Here is an 18416-nt window from a genome sequence, read left to right as displayed (position 1 = left end):
TGCATGTCTTTGGGATGAGGAATTGGGAAAACCTTATAGAACTAGGGCAAGGAGATGAGTCTTATAATAGCAGTAGACATAGGGAGATTGGGGTGGGACTGCCCATTCTGGTAGTCTAGTTAGTTTATAGGAGTCAGACAACAGGAGTGGAGCCTACACTTGGGGAGGGAAGAGTCATCTATGGGGTGGGGGGGTGGGGGAAATACTTCTATGTCTATCTCTTAGGAGCTCAAGGGAAGGGACTAGGCAAAACCAGAACTGGCATGCCTTTTGGGAGGGGTTGAGGAGTGGGGAAGTGAATATGATCTGACCCTAGAAGGCTCAGGTCTTTTGCGACCATGATCAGCTTTCAGATCAGAATGCCCTTGTACCAGAAACCACTGTGGTAAAATAGGTGGATGGGGGGTGGGGAGGGAAATGAAGCAATCCATTATAACTATCCCACCACCAGTACCAACAACCCATAACCAAACCCTGACCCTGCTCTCCCAAAGCCCCAGTGCGGTTAGTTAGCAGTGGCAAGGAGGAGGGAAGGAGAAAAAAAAGAAAGCATAGTAGAGGAGAGATCGGCCCTAATGGCCCTCAGACCACCAGATGCTGCACCTATTTTCCCCTCTCTCCTCCTTATAATGAGGTCTGGGTGAGGTGGGAAAGTCCCTGGAGTCAGCACTGGTTGATCTGCTCTTGATCTGCTCTCTAACCAGAGGATGAAGATGCCTTCTTCCTGCTTCCTCCTTCTTGGGCTGGGACTAGGACCCCCTTAGCATCATCCCCATTTTGCCCTTAAGGGTACCCCTGAGAAAGCAGGGAAAATTAAAAACTCCTCCTACCTGCTTTCTCCCCTCTACCCAGGGGCCTTTTTATGGCCTCCTCTCCCTCCCCTTCCTGGCCCTGGAACATTCGGCAAGTATTCTGTGGGACAGAAAGCAGGGTCGGTAACCTGCAGAGCTGGAAGGAGATAGGGATGGGAAGGGGCCTTGGGAGGCCCAAGGGGCCCCAGGAGAGGCCAGGCCGGGTGGTGGGGGACCCGTACCTTCAGCTTGGACTGAATCTCCCTCGATTTCCGCCTGGCTAGAACCTGCAAGTGGCTAGAGACCTGCAGAGAAAGAGCAGAAGGAGAGGGAGACAGCAGAGCTGTCAGCCAGAGGAGAAGTGGGAGCGAGCGGAGCGTAGAGAGGGGGGCAGGGGAAGTCGCTTGCCCATGCTGCAGGTTGAAGGGCCGTATGGCGGGCTTGGGAAGAGGGAAGGGCAGAGGTTGGAGACCCCAGACCAGGGTGAGGTGCTGACATACCTTGATGCCAACCTGGTACTCCCGCACCTTCTTCCTTGCTAGAACCTGTATATGGCTGGACACCTAGGGGCACCACCCCAAGTCCGGCCAGAGAGGAAAACACAGAGAAAGTGAGGGAGCTGGGGAAGGCCCATGGGGATTGGAGTGACAAAGGGGCCATGGCCAGGGTGGCCCTGGTCCTAAGAAAACCTTTGAGTCCAATGGAACACCTTCCTGGTCCAGAGAGTTCCAAAGTGTGTCCCAGAACTTGTGGTCCTGAGGAAAAGGGTTATGCAAGGAGTATCAGTCTATAAACATGTAACACTCAGAGAGGGACATCTCATAGTTACCCATTCTACCAATCCCACTTTTAATCTTAACTTTTTTTTTTTTATAACTCTGTGGGTACTCTCCAAAGGTCTTAGGTCCCCTAAACTCTTGTCTCTCTTTTCTGTCTCTTGCTAAACTCCCATGCATTTAATTATCTCTATACCAAAGACTCCAAGATCTAGATAAATAACCCCAATCTCCTCTGAGCTTCAGTCCTTCATCACCAATTTATTCTTATACATTTTCTACTAGATGTTTCAAAGATGTCTCAAATTCAACATGTCCAAAACTGAATTCATCATCTTTCCCATCCATAATATCCTCTGCCAAATTTCATTATTTTTATTGAAGGCATCACTATTCTTCCAACCTTTCTGTTGCTTACCAATCCTACTGCTATCCTTGTTCAAACCTATATTGACTTCCTCTTTTCTGTGAAGGATTATGTCTAAATTCCTCAGCCTGATAAAATTATGACAGTCTGTATTCATGTAGATAGTTTCAAATTGGAACAAGTTCCTAAATACATCTAGTCTAGTCCCTTCTTTTTTATGGATCAGGGAACTGACCCACAGAGAGGAGAAGTTACTTGTCCATGCAGGTAGAACAGAGCAGAAAGGAGATTTCACCAGTCCTTTTCATTCTTTTTAAGCACATACTTAAAGCCTTAGTACTCTAGTTTTACAAAATATTCTCCTGGAGGCAATCCTGTGAGGCAGGTTGTGTAAGTGTTTGGGGGAAGGGGAGGCCAAACTAGTGATTTCTTTGGTAGGGGATCCTCATGTGGAAGCTCCCTGTGGATTTAGAAGTCAAGTAGCTTTCTCAGAATCATATAACCAATATATATCAGATATAACACTTGAATCCAGATCTTCTGACTAAAAATCAAATGTTTTCTACTGTAGCTAAACCACATGAGCTTGCCTGTTGCTAGCTCTATCTTATTTCATTTTGACTACCCTGTGCATAGTGCTTCTGCTTCAATTCTTGCTGGATGCCTGCTCCCCTTATTCATTCACACATTTGACTACACTTAAAACTTCTGCTTCTCTAGAAAACTTTTTTCATATCTCACCTCTTCAGAGGTGAAACCTTTCCAGGCTTTCCCAGCCCTTGTGATATTTCTTCTTCTTTGCCTCCCATGGCATGTATGTAATAGTTTAAGTTTTAGGAAGCTCATTGAGGTTTTTATTGTTTGTCTCCCCATTTGTAGGCGGACCCAGATTAAATTAGATGTGAGGTATGAAAATTCAGCTATACAAAAAAGATTAATGCAGAAATAGTTTCCCAGTTTGTGAAAGAATTAGGCAAGTGGCTTTTTCAAAGTTGAACTGTCTTCCTACCTCTAGTAGGAATAGATTTGCTCCTAGCCCATTCAGGGACACATCTGTCAAATGAACCTGTTAGTTGGTGAGTTCTTCTTGGCCATGGTAGTTCATAAGCCCTATAGCTAAAAGGGAACTTAGAGATGATAGAGTCATGGATTCAGAGCAAGGAAAGACCCTGGAAATAATCTAGTCAAATTCCTTACTTTCTCTATCCCCCATCTGGACGATCTCCTTAATTTTACAGATGGGAAAACTGAGGTCGACAGGGGTTAAGTGATTTGAGTAAAATCCCACTAGTAATACATGTCAGAATCAAGATTCAAATCTATGCTATAGTTACCCCTAACTCTTAGTAGTCTGCATGGCTACTACCACGAATAGATAGCTCAATCTATTTATTGAAATCAATTAATTTGGCCCTGCCAAGGCAACCACAAGTGATGATGAGCTGAAAGCTAGGTACAACAGCCTCTTATTGCTTGAGTTCTTTAAGTTGATAATTTTGTGTAGGCCACAAATGATGTTAGAAATGCCTAAATGGCCCTTGACAGAAAAAAAGATTCCCCATCCTGCTCTGGAAGTTAGGTGTCGAGTCTTTTTTCATCTTCAAGAGGAAAGGACTCAGAACTCAGCATATTACAAATGCTTATTCAATGTTTGTCAAATTGAACTAAGGCATGATGGTAATGTGAGGGGTGGCTGCCTTATCTCTTAATGAATGGATTTAGGGTAAGAAGGTAACTTAGAGGCCACTTAGTCCAGCTCCCTTATGTTATAGATGATGAAATTGTCTGTCCCTAGTCAAAAGTGCTGGGCATGGACAGCTGAGGAAGATTAGAGTGGGTTCTCCTGATGAACACCAGGCTGCTGAAATCCCCAATATTGTTATCATCTCCCTATATTGTAAGATAGGGAAAGTGCAGGGTTCCAGTAGCTTAATTCCTGGAAACCATTATCTGTGACCAGAAGTCCCAGGACTAGTAAAACAGTCACTGCCCCATTCCTTATAGAAAGAATCTCATTCCCCTCAGGGAGTGTAGAGGAAGAAGTCAGTGACTACAAGACCTGAAAACTGGCAGCAGTATGGCCAAAGGACCAAGATGACAGTGATGGAAGATGAGGGTAGAGCCCCTGGCACCATCTCCCTGGCCCACAGAAGATTGGGAGTGTGACCTAGTAAGAAACAGAAAATACCAAGTACCCTGTAGGATTGGTAGGGAGCAGCATTTTTCCTTTTTCATAGAGCCAGAAATCTCAAATCTGTGGGAATAGTGTATTAGGTATGATTTTGAAAAAGTGGTTACATTTTCGATAGAACAGTCCCATTCAAAAACTTCCCCTCCCCAGTTGCTCAGAATAACTGGGGATGAGGATCTTGTCCAGGTTGCAGCAGCCCCATCTGGTTTTTCCTACTTTGCAATAGTCAGTCTGATATCCACATGCCCAACTTTTGAAACTTCAGTCCTGGGAAAGCATTTAAGAGGAGGTAATTCAAGACATCCAGAGAATAGGGATGAAGCTGTTTTAGGCTAGAAATAGGGAGTAGAAGGAATGAGCATGGAATGTCAGAATTGGAGAGACTTTGGAGACAATTTACTCCAATGTCTTCACTTTACAAAGGAGGAAATTGAGGGCTAGAGAAGTTAAGGGCAGAGAGGAAAGGGGGAGATGGGGCTTGTATTGTTGAGAATAATGAGCTAGTTTGAGAAAGGGAAGAAGAAAAAGATGGGAGAATAGGAAAAGGAGGGAGAGACAGAAAAAAGGGAGGGAAAGGGAGGAGGAAAGGCAGAAGAAAGAAAAAGGGGGAAAGAAAAAAAAGGGAAGGAATGAGAAAGAAGGAATGGAAAGGGAGTGGGGAAGAAAGAAAGAGAAATACATGGTGTGTATGTGTGTATCAGTTGTGTAAATATGATTGTGCATTCAGGCTATAGCATAAATTGCTTCTTTACCTGTTTCCTTGTCCGAGTCTTTCCTGTCCTTAGCTTGATATATCGTGCTATCAACTCATTGCGACCTGGATTGAGAGGGAGAGGGAAAACAGGAAGTAGGTAAATGGTAGAACTAAAAGTGATTAATTATGGTCTTTCCCAGTCTAATATCTAGCTCTCCTCCTTTTCTTTTTCTCATTCTTACCCCAGGTCTCTCAGGGCCAGAAGGTGGCACCAGTTGGACAGAGTTGAATAAAAGCCAAAAGGGCAAAGGGGTTGGAAGCAGGGGATCTGAGCAGCAAGTGGGACCACATGGCTTTGAGGGCTTGGAACAAATCCCCAGTCAGGAGGCAGAGGGGTGGCAGCAGCAGCTTCCAAGCCAGAGACATTAGGGTAAAAGAGGAGGATAATACATATTAGGTACTGTTGCCCTATTTACTCTTTTTGGTTTTGTAGACAAACAGGGACAGGTGAAGAAGACAACTGGATAACTCACAGCCTATGTATGTGTCTGTGTGTCTATTCATGTCTCTCTCAAGCCTCTCCACTCCTTCCTGCCTCTTCACTGTGTGCATCTTTCTGTGCACAGTGTGCGTGTCCCTTTCAGTATATATCTATGGGCTCTGTATCCTCTGAATCATGAGGTATGTACATCCCTCCTCCGCCCATGTTACTCCATATATGTATGTGTGACTGTGCATATGAAAGGACAGTGGCTTGAGTGTGAGGAAGGGTGTGTATGTGTGTGTGTGTGGGGGGGGGTCTAGTCCTGGCTCTGCCCTGACTTCCCTTTTTTGGACCTCAGTTTCCTTGCTCTGTAAAATGAGAGGGTTAGACTGGTTGGTCTCTGAGGTCTCTTCAGCTCTTCTTCAACTCAGAATGATTCTTTATCAAGGAGTAAGGCTTGGTTGCTCCCTGAAGTCTTGTATCTGCCATTCTGAATGTAATTGTGGCTGTCATTTCTTTACACACAGCGGTGTATCTATCAGGAAGCTAATATATCTGTTTGTGTGTCCTTGTGCATGTCACAAATGGTAAGCATTTTTTGTCTATCTGTCTGTCTATCTATCTATCTATCTATCTATCTATCTCATCCATTTATGTAGATATGTATGAATGAATACATACACTCATGGACCTATGGATCTATCTATCTATTTTTCCTCTATGTAGATATATATGAATGCACAATGCATCTATCTATCTATATACCTACCTACCTATATATCTTTAGGAGGGTGTATATATGCTTTGTGTGTGACTCGGCACTCCATCAGCTTCCTGAAAGCACACCCTTCCAGCTGGAAGAAGGTGGAGAGCTCATCTTTGGTGGTAGTGGGATGATGTCTGCCTTGGGAAGCCAGAAGACTTTGCCCCAAGCCCTGGAAAATGGGAGGAAGGTAGCTGGCATCTATCCAAGGAACTTGGCAACATGGGGGAGGGGATGTGTGTGCAGAAGCTCTTAGTATGTGTCTTTTTGAGTGTATGCCACTGAAGGTATAGGATTCTCCATGTTTCTTCCTGCCCACTTCCCCTTCTACCAAATCCCAGTTGTGTTACCCCCCAACCCCAAGTCTTCCCCTAAAACAGTCACATTCCTGAAATACTTCTCCCCTGACTAAACCAACCCCTTCCGTCTCCCCTCCCTTCTCCTCCCTTCCCGCCTTCTCCTCTCCACTCCTCCATCTCTGGCTAAAAATACCCCATTGGGGCTGCCCCAGCTAATCTATGGGGCTGGGGAGAGGCAGGCAACCCAGTGAGTACAATCCCTGTCCTAGGGTATCTCCCTGCTTAAGTAGAAACCTCATAGAGATGAGAAAATTAGGAGTGAGGGGTGGGACAGGGAGCCCAAGTCAATCCTTCCCACATCAATCTACCTACTTTGGTCCCTTCCCTTTTGAGACTCCTCCCTTTCTCCTTCCCACTTGGCCTGGGCTGAAAGGCTAAGGGCCTGTCTCTTTAAGTGGCCGCCAGCTGTCTGGGCTGCTGCTGGGAGAGCCGGTTTGGGGGGGTGGGGGGAACTGGCCAGGGGCCAGCCCCGGCACGTCAGCAGGCAGAGTCATCCCAAAAATGCAGCTCTGGATCAGGCTTACCAGGGGCTGTAAGAGTAGAGGAAACTTCCTTTTGATTTGGGGGGCTGGCAATAAAAAAAAAAGAACTCACACTGGGGGTATGGGCTAAGAGCACAAATAAGATGGATAAGATTTGGGGAACAAAGGAAGAGCCGATGTGAATCTCTCCCCTGCCCAGTACACTTTCAACACAGGCCACACTTGCCTCTCTTCCCCTCCCCATTCCCAACCCTTTTAGGTTTCTGAAACCTAGAATCCTGTCTCCTATCTCCACAAAGCGCCTATCCCCAACCCCCATCCCAGCTGACTCTCTTGGATCCATAGGTAGTATGACCAACAGTGTTACCCAGTAGTACACCTTTCACCTTTTGTGACAGTTACCCCCAGAAAAGGTTTATGTCCAGCTTGTTAGGTTCCTGGGATAGCTCTGGGGCCAATAGTGTATTCCCCAGTTCCCTTAATACAAGCTTCTCCATATTTCAGTCACAAACCCTTGACATCCCAGAGATATTAAAAGCCTGGGGGACAGAGGTAACCCATTTTCTAAGTTGCCCCCAAACCACCAAGTAGTTTAGGGGAGGGAGCAGGAGAGTGTTGGCCATGGACTGGGGGAGGGAGCAAAGTTGGCTTGTTTACGAAAAGGAGGAGGGGGAGGAGGAGGAGGATGGGGAGGAGGACAAGGAGGAGGAGGCCCAGATCCAGACACACGGGCTCACACGCCCAAACTCGCCTGTGGCTGGCGCAGGGGTTATTTCACCAAACCGGCTGGGTGAGGGGGCAGAGAGCAACAAAGGGAGGGGTGAGGGAATGGAAGGGGAGCCTCTGGAGAAAAGCACTCCATGAAGGAGGACTGGAGATCAGGGCAGCCCAGTGGACCCCACCTTGCCCAGACCTTCCTGACCTTTCAGTTACCACCCTGTTATCTGTCTATTCCACACTGAAGCTATCTATCTGCTTTCCCCACCTCTGCCCCTTCCTAACACGCTCCCTTTATTCACATGGGTCTTGGCACTCACCATACATCTTGCCTTCATCTGAAAGGATGATTTTACGCCGACCACAGGGAGGATAGATGGCAAGGGCCTCCTGGAAGCTCTGCTCAATGTCGGGGCTCCACACTCCCTCCGCATCATTGTCCAGCCCTTTGTCCAGCCCCTCGGGCCCATCATCCCGGCCCTCTCCAGGGCTGTTGCTGGCGTTCCAGCTGTTGGACGCTATTGTGCTGGTTGCTCTGGGCTCTGGCCTCGAGCCCGCTGGGCACGCGAGGACCTGGTAGAACAGGGGACAGGATGGGGGTCATGGAACTGGCTAGACCAGCTTTTCCCAAACCAAAGCTACATTCACCTTTCCCCTCCACCCCGCATCTTCCAGGCTGTCTGCTCAGTGCCTCAACCCTTACCCCACCTCCACCCTCTCTTTTAAGAAGGCGTATATGAGGGATGGTGATAGAGGCTGATGGCTCCATGACTTTGAGGGAGTGTATGGATCTTGGGCTTTGGAGAAAAGGATGTGTTAGGGTGACAGGCTGTTGCCCTTAGCCCCCACTTCCAGTGACCTTCTCCAAGCACTATTCCCTGTAGCTACAGATTTAGAATTCAAGGGGATCTTAGAAGTCCTTCAGTCTAATGTCTTATAAAGAAACTGAGGCTTGGGGAGATTTTGACTTGCTTAAGGACAAAGGTGTCCATATTGGATACCTCTTCTTTCCATTTCACCAATGGGTTTATGCTCAAGGCTGGAAAGACTAGGGGAGCTTCATCATAGTTTGGCTCTGAAATGACTTAGGCTAGTGAAAGAATGTCACTAATATGGCTGATACAGAGGAAAAGGAGAATTTTAGGAAAAACCAGTAATTTATTTTTTTCTTTTGTTCCTAGTTCTTTGGCTCTTTTAACCTTCTTATCTCTCGCTAAACTTCCCTTCGTGTTTTTGATATGTTAGCTTTGGGGTTCTGGCTTTATGCTCTCATTTCTCATAGTGCCACTTTTATCTCAAAGCATTCTGTAGAACCTCATAGAGTCCTAACATGACACCATGAAATTCCATCCTCATTCATTTCTACACTATGGGATAAAAGAAGCCCTCTATTTTTTTTTAAGGATCTTACAGTCCATGTGGAGATAGAATTTACACTCACAAAAAAGGAGAACTAGTTGTAATGAGTTTTGTTAATAAATGGCCCAGATTATATACTAAAAAAGGGGGCCATCAATGGGAATGGAAGGAGCTTGGGAAGGCACGTTCAAGGATCATGCTATGTCACCCTCAGTTCTACACAGTCCCAAGTGACTGCATGTAATGCTTTCAAAGGATTCCACAGAACTTTACATGATATTAGAAACTTCACACATAGTGTGAAACTTCACTACATAGTGCCAGATACTCGCATGGAATCATACAATTTCACATGGTCTTGTACAAGCATAGCTTATATTTTAAAAGTACTTTCACTTTTGTATTTGACTTGTGATTTCACTAGTATAAAGAACTCTTAATATGGAAATTCTTGCTACCAAGCAATATTGACACCTTATAAATTTGCAAAGTGTTTTTTTTTTAAACACACCTAAGCTCATTTGATTTTCACGATTAACTCCATAAGAGGAGTTATTATTATTTCTATTTTACAGGTGGGGAAACTGAGACTCAGGAAAATTAAATGACTTGCCCAGCCTCACATAGTAAGCACTTCTCTTGTGCCAGGTACTGTGCTAAGTGCTAGGGAAACAAAGAAATGCAAAAGTTTCAACCCAAGGCAATTGCTCCACCCACTACAATATAATATCTTTCTCATATATGTCTGCATACGCTCCATATAAAGTTATTAATGCTCTGAACTCTTAACAATCTCACAGCCTAAGGTCTCATATAGCTCTCCATAGTGCCAGGTCTGTACCCCCTATTAACTAGGGTAAGCAGGTGCCCAGGATAAGGTCCTTGTTTTGACAAGTGAGTAGCCACCTTCTCCTAGTCTGAGGTGTGGGTGAGGGATAAATCAGTGAGAGTTGGTGAAGGGAGGGCAAGAAAGCTTTCTAAAGTGGGACATAATTGGAAAGGGGGGAAGTCAAGGAAACTGGAGCTTCTGTGGCTTAGAGAAAGCCTCAAATATGATGATGAGATAGGAAAGTAAGGGGGGGGTATCTGGGTGAATCCTGTTCTTCAACTACATGTGAAGATGGATATGTCCTGGGATCATGGAAAGAAAGTGCCTAGTTGTCATGGCAATGACTCTAGGCATCAGCTTTTGTGTCTAAGGGAGCATTTGTGCCAAGGGGCAGTCAGGTCTGGGCAAGCAAAAAGAGTCCAGGAAGCACAGACCTATAGATCTGTCCCTAAGGTCCTGATAGCCCATTCAAGAATTACTTTTCTGATTGAAAGATTGGGAGAGGAGACAGAACCAGAAAAAGAGAAAGAAGGAGAGAAAAAGAGGAGAAAAAGAAAGGAAACAGAGAGAAGAGAGAGAAAGAGAGAGAGAGAGAGAGGCCGGGGGGGGAGGGAGAATGAGAAAGAGAGAGAAAAAAGGAAAGATTGAGAGAGAGGGAGGGACAGAGAAAGATGGAGAGAAGGGGGGAAAGAGAGAGAGAGAGAAAGAGAGAGAGAGAGAGAGAGAGAGAGAGAGAGAGAGAGAGAGAGAGAGAGAGAAAGAGAGAGAGAGAGAAAGAGAGAGAGAGATTGAGGAAAGGAGAAAGAGAGGAAGGGAAAGAGGGAGAGGGGAACTGAAGGAAAAACAGAGAGAGTCAGAGAGAGGATAAGGAAGAAGAAAGAAAGAAGTGAAACATTTATTAAAAGCCTTCTATATGCCAGGCACTGTGCTAAGCATTTTACAATTATTTCATTTAATTTTCACAACAACCCTTGACAGTAAGTGCTGTTTATTGCCCTCATTTTACAGTTGAGGAAACTGAGGCAGGCAAAAGGTAAATGTGCCCAGGATCACAGCCAGTAAGTATCTGAGGCTAAATTTGAATTCAAATATTTTTGACTTTTTGACAGGAGAGAAAGACAGAAATAAAGACATGAAAAAGTAATAAAGAAATGGGGAGAGAAGAAGGGACAGAAGGGAAGGCAGGAAGAGAGAAAAGAGGGAGAGAGAAGAGACATAAATGGGGAGAAAAGAAAGGAGGGAAGGAAAGGTGGGAAGAGAGAAGAGGGAGGGAGGCAGAGAGGGAAGGAAGGAGGAAAAGGAGAGAAAGAGAGAGACAAACACAGAGATACGATTCCAAATCAAGGAACCAGACAAAATAAAGAAAACAATACATAAGGTTCTCCCGACCTTGATCCCTATCCTAGACTGTTCCCTAGGAAGCTAGAGGCCTGGGTTTTCTTTTTCCTCTATCTCCTAGGAATCCCAGAGCTCCTCTCCACCTCCCCCAAGACCCCTAGAAAGGAAAGGATTAGAGTTACAAGTGTGGAGATTGAAGTGTGAGTGCTGTAGGGGGAAGGGGCCAAATGAGACCAAGCAGAGAGGCCCATGGTCCCAGAGAATTTGTTTTTTTCATAGGTGGAAAACCAGGATGTAAAACACTCAAAATGCAAGTCTCTGAGCAGCCAGGATTAAGTCCATCTATTAGAAGTAGGAGCCTGAGGAAAATGAAAGGGAGGGGGCTGTTTCCTGGGACCTCACTTTGGTTAGCTGCTTCCTCTACACCCCGAGGTTTCTCAGTGAAAAAGTCCTGAGGAACTATTCCCTCTATGAAGCTAACCCCTAAATCTTGGCCTGTGAAACCTACAGTACTTGGGTAGTGTAGGCAGCCCCAGAGATAGCTAAAGAAACTTTTCTACTCCCCCAACTCCCTACTTCTGCCCCTCCTTCCCTGCTCTTGGCACCCCCCCTTCTAGAGGTGATGTCAGCCCCCGCCCCGCCCCCCTCGGGAGCACTGTGGCCAAATAAGGAGAACACGGCAGGAGCCAGGGCTGACTTGGGGGGGGGGGAGCAGGCTGCCCCTGGCCAGGACTACATACAACTGATGAGCTGTAGGAGGAGGGAGAATCAAGAGAGGGGGTGCTCAGAATGAGAAGAATAGGAGCTAAGAAGAGGATGAAGAAAAAACACCCCCCCCACAAAAGAACTTATATTGGAATGAACTTTCAGACACATGAACACACAACTTACTAACATGCAGGCACCCATGCGAATTCGAGGATAGTTATTAACCTTCAGACACATACACGGACAGTAAGGTACATGAATATATACCCTCACACGAAGACACATACAGGAACACGGATGTGTGGAAATATTACATGCTTACTCCTACACAAAGGTAGCTCTCCTCTTTATTCCCCTGGCAGTCTCCTGAACCTGAGGCCTTGGGAATCCAAAAGGCACAGAGGAAAAAGGACCTGAATCTCTATCTTGGTTCTGCCACTACTGACTTATATGATTTGAACAATATGATTTTGAATAATTTTGACCTATATGAATAAGTCTTCTTATCTCTCTCTCTTGGCCTTAGCTGCCCCATCTGTAAAATGTTCCCTAAGATACACTAGTGAGGTTGTTTCACCAGAAATAGGAAGAAAAGTCAGCCCTCCCTCATCTTCACAACATCCTGAGTGGCTCTGTCTAGGAGCTGAGGACAAAAAGTAATGGAGGATGGGGGTAGAGGGCAAAAGGCTGGCTGCTTGGAGAGAGGTAGCTAAGGAAGAAAAGAAGATCAAAAATTTCAGAGCCAGAAGGGACACAGTGGAGGAGACTGAGAGGAACAGACATGCCCAAGATCACACAGAGTGGAAATTTGAATCCAGCTTTTCTAATAACAAATGATACTTTCCCCCACTCTACTATGATGGCTAGACTAGTGGGAACTTCAAAAGTGAGAACTTAAAGAGCCCCTCCCATTTGTAAAACTCAAAAGTCTCTGGACAGAGGAGTAAGGCCAAGCAGACAGATTTGGGCCCCAGTGCCCATCGACTGAGAAGGAAAAAGGGTCTGGGGTCAAGAAGACTGGTCAGCAAGTGTTTGGGAATGGGGGCAGGGCTAAGTGTGACATGAAACTCTTTCAGTTTCTTGTTTTCCAGCTGAGACTAAGGTGTGAACCTTTGCCCCAGTCCCAATGCTAGAGACTCTCCCCTTATAGCAGAGAAGAGATGGATAAGAAGAAAACACTTTTTTTCCATAGAGACATTAATCTATTTCCTTCTCCCCCCTTGCTTAGCCTCTCCAGACTGTAGACAACCCCTATAGTGTTTGACTTTGTTTAATAATACTAACAACTCAAATTTATAGAGCACTTTAAGGTTTACCAAACTATTCCTTCTCAAATGATCCTGTGAGGAAAGGAGTATAAATATTTCAAAGATGAGGAAAGAAAGGATCAGAGAAATTAAGGTATCTTGCCTACAGTGAGTGACACAGTAAATGTCAGTCAAAATTAAACCATGACACTCCTGACTCTAAATCTAGCATTTTTGAGGGAGAAAATGGACAGAGAGGAATAAAGAGAAAATGGAAAGAGAGACAATGATGGAGAGAGTAGGACACAGGTAAAGAACTCAGAGACTGGAATATAAAGGAGAAAAGGGAAAGTGAAAGGGCAGAAGAAAGACAGAAGAAAGGAGAGAGGGGGCTATAAGTAGAACATATATCTAGAGACAGAAAAAAAAAGGCAAAGTGAGAATCACAAAGGAAGGGAAAAAAGATGGGGAGGAGAAACAGATTTAAAAGGAAGGTTAAGGAAGAAAGAAAACAGAGAAAGGGAGACAGAGACGGAAAGAAAAGAAAGACAGAGAATGAGCAAATGATGGAGATAAAGAAAGAAGAAAAAGATACAAAGAAACCCTGAAAAAGAGCAAAGAGGAAGAGACAGAAGAAAGACAGTGGAAGAGAAGGAAAATGTAGAGAAAGAAGAAAAACAAAGAAGGAAGGAAAGACAGAGTGAGGGGACCACATCAACAATTGGGAGGCAGAACTGAAGAGACCCAAACATCCCATTCAGAGTTTCTGGAAGAGAGAGAATCTGTCCTTATTCCCCAGAAGGCAGTCCATCTTACCATGTTAACTCTTCAAGGATTTACTATTTTTCTTTTTATTTTTTTTATTTTATTTTATTTTTGTCAATGTTTTTGAGGCTGGGGTTAAGTGACTTGCCCAGGGTCACACAGCTAGGACGTGTTAAGTGTCTGAGACCAGATTTGAACTCGGGTCCTCCTGAATTCAGGGCTGGTGCTCTATCCACTGCGCCACCTAGCCGCCCCCTCTTCAAGGATTTACAAATAGCTATCCTAATATTTACAAATACAAAAACTTATCTCCACTCTGACTCTGTATAGTCTTCATTGATTAGTTTTTCCAATCTCTATCCACAAATATTACTGAGTGCCTACCATGTGTAAGACATGGCAATCTCCTCTGGGCCTGGACCCAACCCTGTCAGCTACTGACAGTGTCTTTCCTTTCTTGTAACCATTTGCTCTCTGTACTGTGACCTCTAGATTCCTTTCACCCCTCTCCATTCAGCTCCTATCTACAGCTATATCTATCCTCTCCCTAGTCCAGGTCCTCAATCTTCCTTGGGGGTCTGTCCTAGTTTAGAACTGGGAATGGGGGGAGGGGAGGGAAAGATGGAGAAGGTGCCTGAGCAGGCTTTAGGACAGGTGAGAAGATAAGGGGCCTCTTGCCTGCCCACTCCCCTTGGGGCTTGATGCACCAGAAGAACTGGCTGGACTGCTCCCAGTAGCTGGGGCTAGGCCTCTGGATGCCTGGGGCTCTCTACCCCCACACCCTCTACAGCCCCTAGCCCATCCAGGATCCTATCTTCAGCCTAGCCTAGCTCTACAGAGTACAGAATCTCCCAGGGGCCCAAAACCTTGCCCCCACTCCCTACCCTCAGGGAGAGGCCTAATGTCATCTCTGGCTTCAGGAAGTTGCTATCTTGGTGAGAAGGGTGAACTCCAGAGAAGCAAGCCCTTGGTCATTCTGCCTGATTATTTTTCTGAGATGTGGGAGGGGTCCTCACCCAAGCATAGTTGAAGTTCTAGCTTTGATTCAGGGTAGATCCCATGGTAAGGGAGTGCATGGAATTGGGCAGTGTGAGATGCAGGGGGAGGTCCTGCTCAAGGGGTAAGGAACTCCTGGATACTTGAAATGGTGGAAAAAATTAAGGATCAATCAAATAGATGTTTCCAATATCCATAGGGAGAAGTAGAGGCCTCATTTTGGCCAAGAGCACTGAGCCTCCCCCCACCTGGTTGGCTAAGAGGGCTGGGATGGGGAGAGGAGAAGGAGATGCACATACTCTCAGGACTTTGGGGCCTTCCCCACCCCCCCATCCCATTACCCACTGCCAGCTGCTCCATTGCTTTTTCCTCCCATACCCCTTCCCCCACCATCACCCCCACCCCCACTTGAGGGCCAGCTGTTCCCCAGCTGCCAGCCAGCTCCCTTCCCAGACATGGCCACACTACAGCTTTGGGCTTGGGGGCCCACCTGGCTCCCCCTTAGCTGAAGTCCCTTGGAGAGATTCAGCCTAAGCAACCACACCCCCAAGTAGTGGGGAGTAAGGGGCCGTAGCCCTTGAGAATCAGGGTCGGGCCTTTTACAGGAGGAAGCAATTTGGAAAGCCTGGGCTAGGCAAGCTAGTGGTGGTGGCGGCAGGGGGGGTAGGGAAGAGAGGGAGGGATAAAGGGGGCTCCTCCCCTTCTCCCCTTCCTCCCCCTCCTCCTCCTAATGTGCTTCCAATTTGGTCTGGGCAGCTTCACTCTCTCCACATGCACACAGGGACATGGGCATAGGGGCATGGGGGTTGGGACTGCTAAGAGGATTCTTTGGGAGCAGGATGGGGTTCTAGCAGGTCTGGGAGGGAAAAAGAGTAGGGAGCATAGAAAGTAATAGATATGCTGGGGTTTGGGCATGAATTTCTTTATGCAAGGCTGCCTTTTATTGCCAGAATATTGGAAATAAGAAACTACCTAGAAGCAAGAAACAGGGTGAGAAGTGGGCTTCTGGGGGTGTGACCAAAACAGGGAGAAGGGCTCGGACTACTTGACTGTAAGGTCATTCATAGCCCCTTAATTCTGTTTTGAGTTTCTGTGAAAAGGAAAGATGCTAAGTCTCTCCCAGCCCCCTACTTTTACTGTCTCAGGACAGCTTAACCAGAGCTTCCTAGTTCCCCAAGCCAGGCTGATTATTCTGGGTAGCCCCTGACCTCGATCCTGAGAAAGGCAGGTAACTGTGGTGGGGAAGAAGGGACAGCTAGATAACACACACCTGGCCATCTTATAAGTAACCCTGGCCTGCATATGTCTTAGTGACTTCAGGTTCACACTAGAGTTCCCTGATGTTAGATAATAAGAGAGCTTTCTTACAGATTCTATTCTAGTCACACACACTAGCATTAGTTAATTCCTTTCCATCACCTAAACACCCAGTCCTTAACATCACAGTGCTATCAAAATACCTAAATATTACCACACACACAAATCAAAGAGCCTTCAATCTCTCCATGTATCCCTTCCTATCTCTCTTCTCAGTCTCTTTTCTGTTCCCACTTACCTTTTTTCCCAGTCAATTCTCTCCTCTCTTTCTGCATCTCCTTTCCTGGTTGGGTCTCTTCTCTCTGGATATTTCTCTTTTGTGTATCTGTCTGTCTCCTCTTTTCTCTCACCTCTCTTTTTTCTCTCCTCTCCTCCTGCCCTCACTTATACGGAGTCACTTATGTAATTTTCTCAAGTCAAGCACATCCTCAGTCCTCCCATCAGTTTGTAACAGTTCTTCACATACAAATAAATGTAGCCCCAGCATGTCACAGTGTATCTCCTAGCTGCAAAGTCATATTGTCTCACTGTCTCATGGTCACATGAAATCACTGACATTTGATGTTGTATTTTCACACATACACACAATCTCACACAATCATATATAGTGTCACTGCCTCCCTATAGTTTTATACAGTTTTTCTCTGCCTTTCTTCATCTCAGTCTCTCTCACAGATAAAGCCAGCCATAGTCACATATTAGCTCAAATCACTACATTGTGCCACGAATACATACGTTGTCTCAGTCACTCCACATGGTCCTTCTCTCACAACATATCATATGTATTCTCTCTCACACATATAGTACAAACTTACATTTATTTTCTTTCTTACACATACAGGATTCATATTCTCTCTCTTTGAGAGAGAGTTCCTCTATCACTTCCTGTCTTTTCCGGCCTGGCAGGGAGTGCAGGAAGCAATCAGTGCTCCAGGAAACCTCAGGGGCCCGGGCCATCGGGATTGAGGGGGTGGGAGACACTCTCTTCTCCCTAATACCATCCCAGAATAAGGAAGGGGCTGTAATCCAAAGCAACTGAATTGATCTTTTGCCTTTTGCTTTCCGTGAGATATAGTTTCTACTCCCTCCAGTTCCCATTGAGTATCACCTAAAGGGATTGTAGCTACATCCAGAGAAGAGCATGCAATCAGCTGGACAGCAACATGAGTATTTAGGAAAGGAACAGAGAAGTGGGGGCAAGGGAAGCTCGGTTGTGGAATGACCTGCTGACCTCTGAAGAGTTCTGGTCAGAATCCCTTAGGATTATAGATTTGGCTTTGAAAGAGACCTCTTTTAGCCCCCAATACTATTTTACAGGTGAGGCGTTTCAGAGATTAGGTGACTTGTATGTATGGCCATACAGTTTAAAAATGGTATCAGGGAATGGTTTTATCAGGGATTTCTTGTCTCTAAGTCAGACACTATCCATGACACCATGGTACCTCTCAATTCCATGGGCACTAAAGGTAGTATGAAGAGGTTGGGTATCAGAATCTTGAACACTAAGGCCAGAAACATTCTACTTTCTGCAACTTCTGGATTTAAGTAAGAAATTCTCCCAAAGCCTCTTAACATTCATTTTCAGTCAAAGGCATTTGTAAAGCAATCTCAGGACCTACTTTATCTTTCCTATTCTTTTTCTTGATGGCTCCCAGAATGTAAGGTGCTTTGGTCCCAATTTTCTCCTCTTCCCACCTGAAACCTCTAGCTCAATATCCTACTAGCCTCCTCTTTGCCTTCTCCCTAAGGGCCTTCTCAGAAGCACCTTTATTTTGAGTGCCAATTTGATACATTTTGATCTCCAACTTTTACTTTCCTCTCAGGTTGTGAAGCGTGTGCTTAGTGTGCTTCTGTGGAAATTGAAGGGATGATCTAAGGATCTGAGTCTCTGAACTACCCATCTTGGCCCTGCCAATTGTCTGGGCAGAATAATAGCAATAACAATAGCTATAATTTACATAGAACTTTAACATTTGCAAAACACTTTAAAAATATATTCTCGTTTTATCTCCTAACAACTCTGGAAAGTAGGAGCTATAGTTCTCCCCATTTTAAAGATAAGAAATTGAGGCAAACATGTTAAATGACTTGCAGGGTCATAAAGCTAACGAATACCTGAAGTTAAAGTTTGAATGTAGGTCTTCTGGACTCTAGGTCCAGTTGATATCCATTCCATGACTTAACTGCCTCTATCCTTAGAACCTTAGACATAAAAGCATAAGAGAATGTAAAC

At 45.4% G+C, this 18416-nt stretch overlaps 1 protein-coding gene across 3 annotated transcripts in view; it reads right to left on the bottom strand.

Annotated features, from left to right (window-relative positions):
- Positions 1-18416, bottom strand: part of TEAD3 (TEA domain transcription factor 3) — a 32085-nt gene that overhangs the window by 10147 nt on the left and 3522 nt on the right. Inside the window, exons 2-4 of one of the 3 annotated variants that reach the window (XM_074311174.1) lie at positions 7945-8197; positions 4878-4942; positions 1034-1096 (exon numbers count right to left, since the gene is read on the bottom strand). In XM_074311174.1, coding sequence (XP_074167275.1) covers positions 1034-1096; positions 4878-4942; positions 7945-8197 — 381 coding nt within the window. Of the gene's footprint in view, positions 1-1033; positions 1097-1291; positions 1355-4877; positions 4943-7944; positions 8198-18416 lie in introns of all 3 variants that reach the window. The other 2 variants (XM_074311171.1, XM_074311173.1) reach the window with 2 other exon arrangements.

This window comes from Sminthopsis crassicaudata, chromosome 4 (assembly GCF_048593235.1).
Source record: "Sminthopsis crassicaudata isolate SCR6 chromosome 4, ASM4859323v1, whole genome shotgun sequence".
NCBI classification, from domain to species: Eukaryota; Metazoa; Chordata; class Mammalia; order Dasyuromorphia; family Dasyuridae; genus Sminthopsis; species Sminthopsis crassicaudata.
Note: the sequence above shows the minus strand (reverse complement) of the source record. Positions and strands in the feature narration are given on the sequence as shown.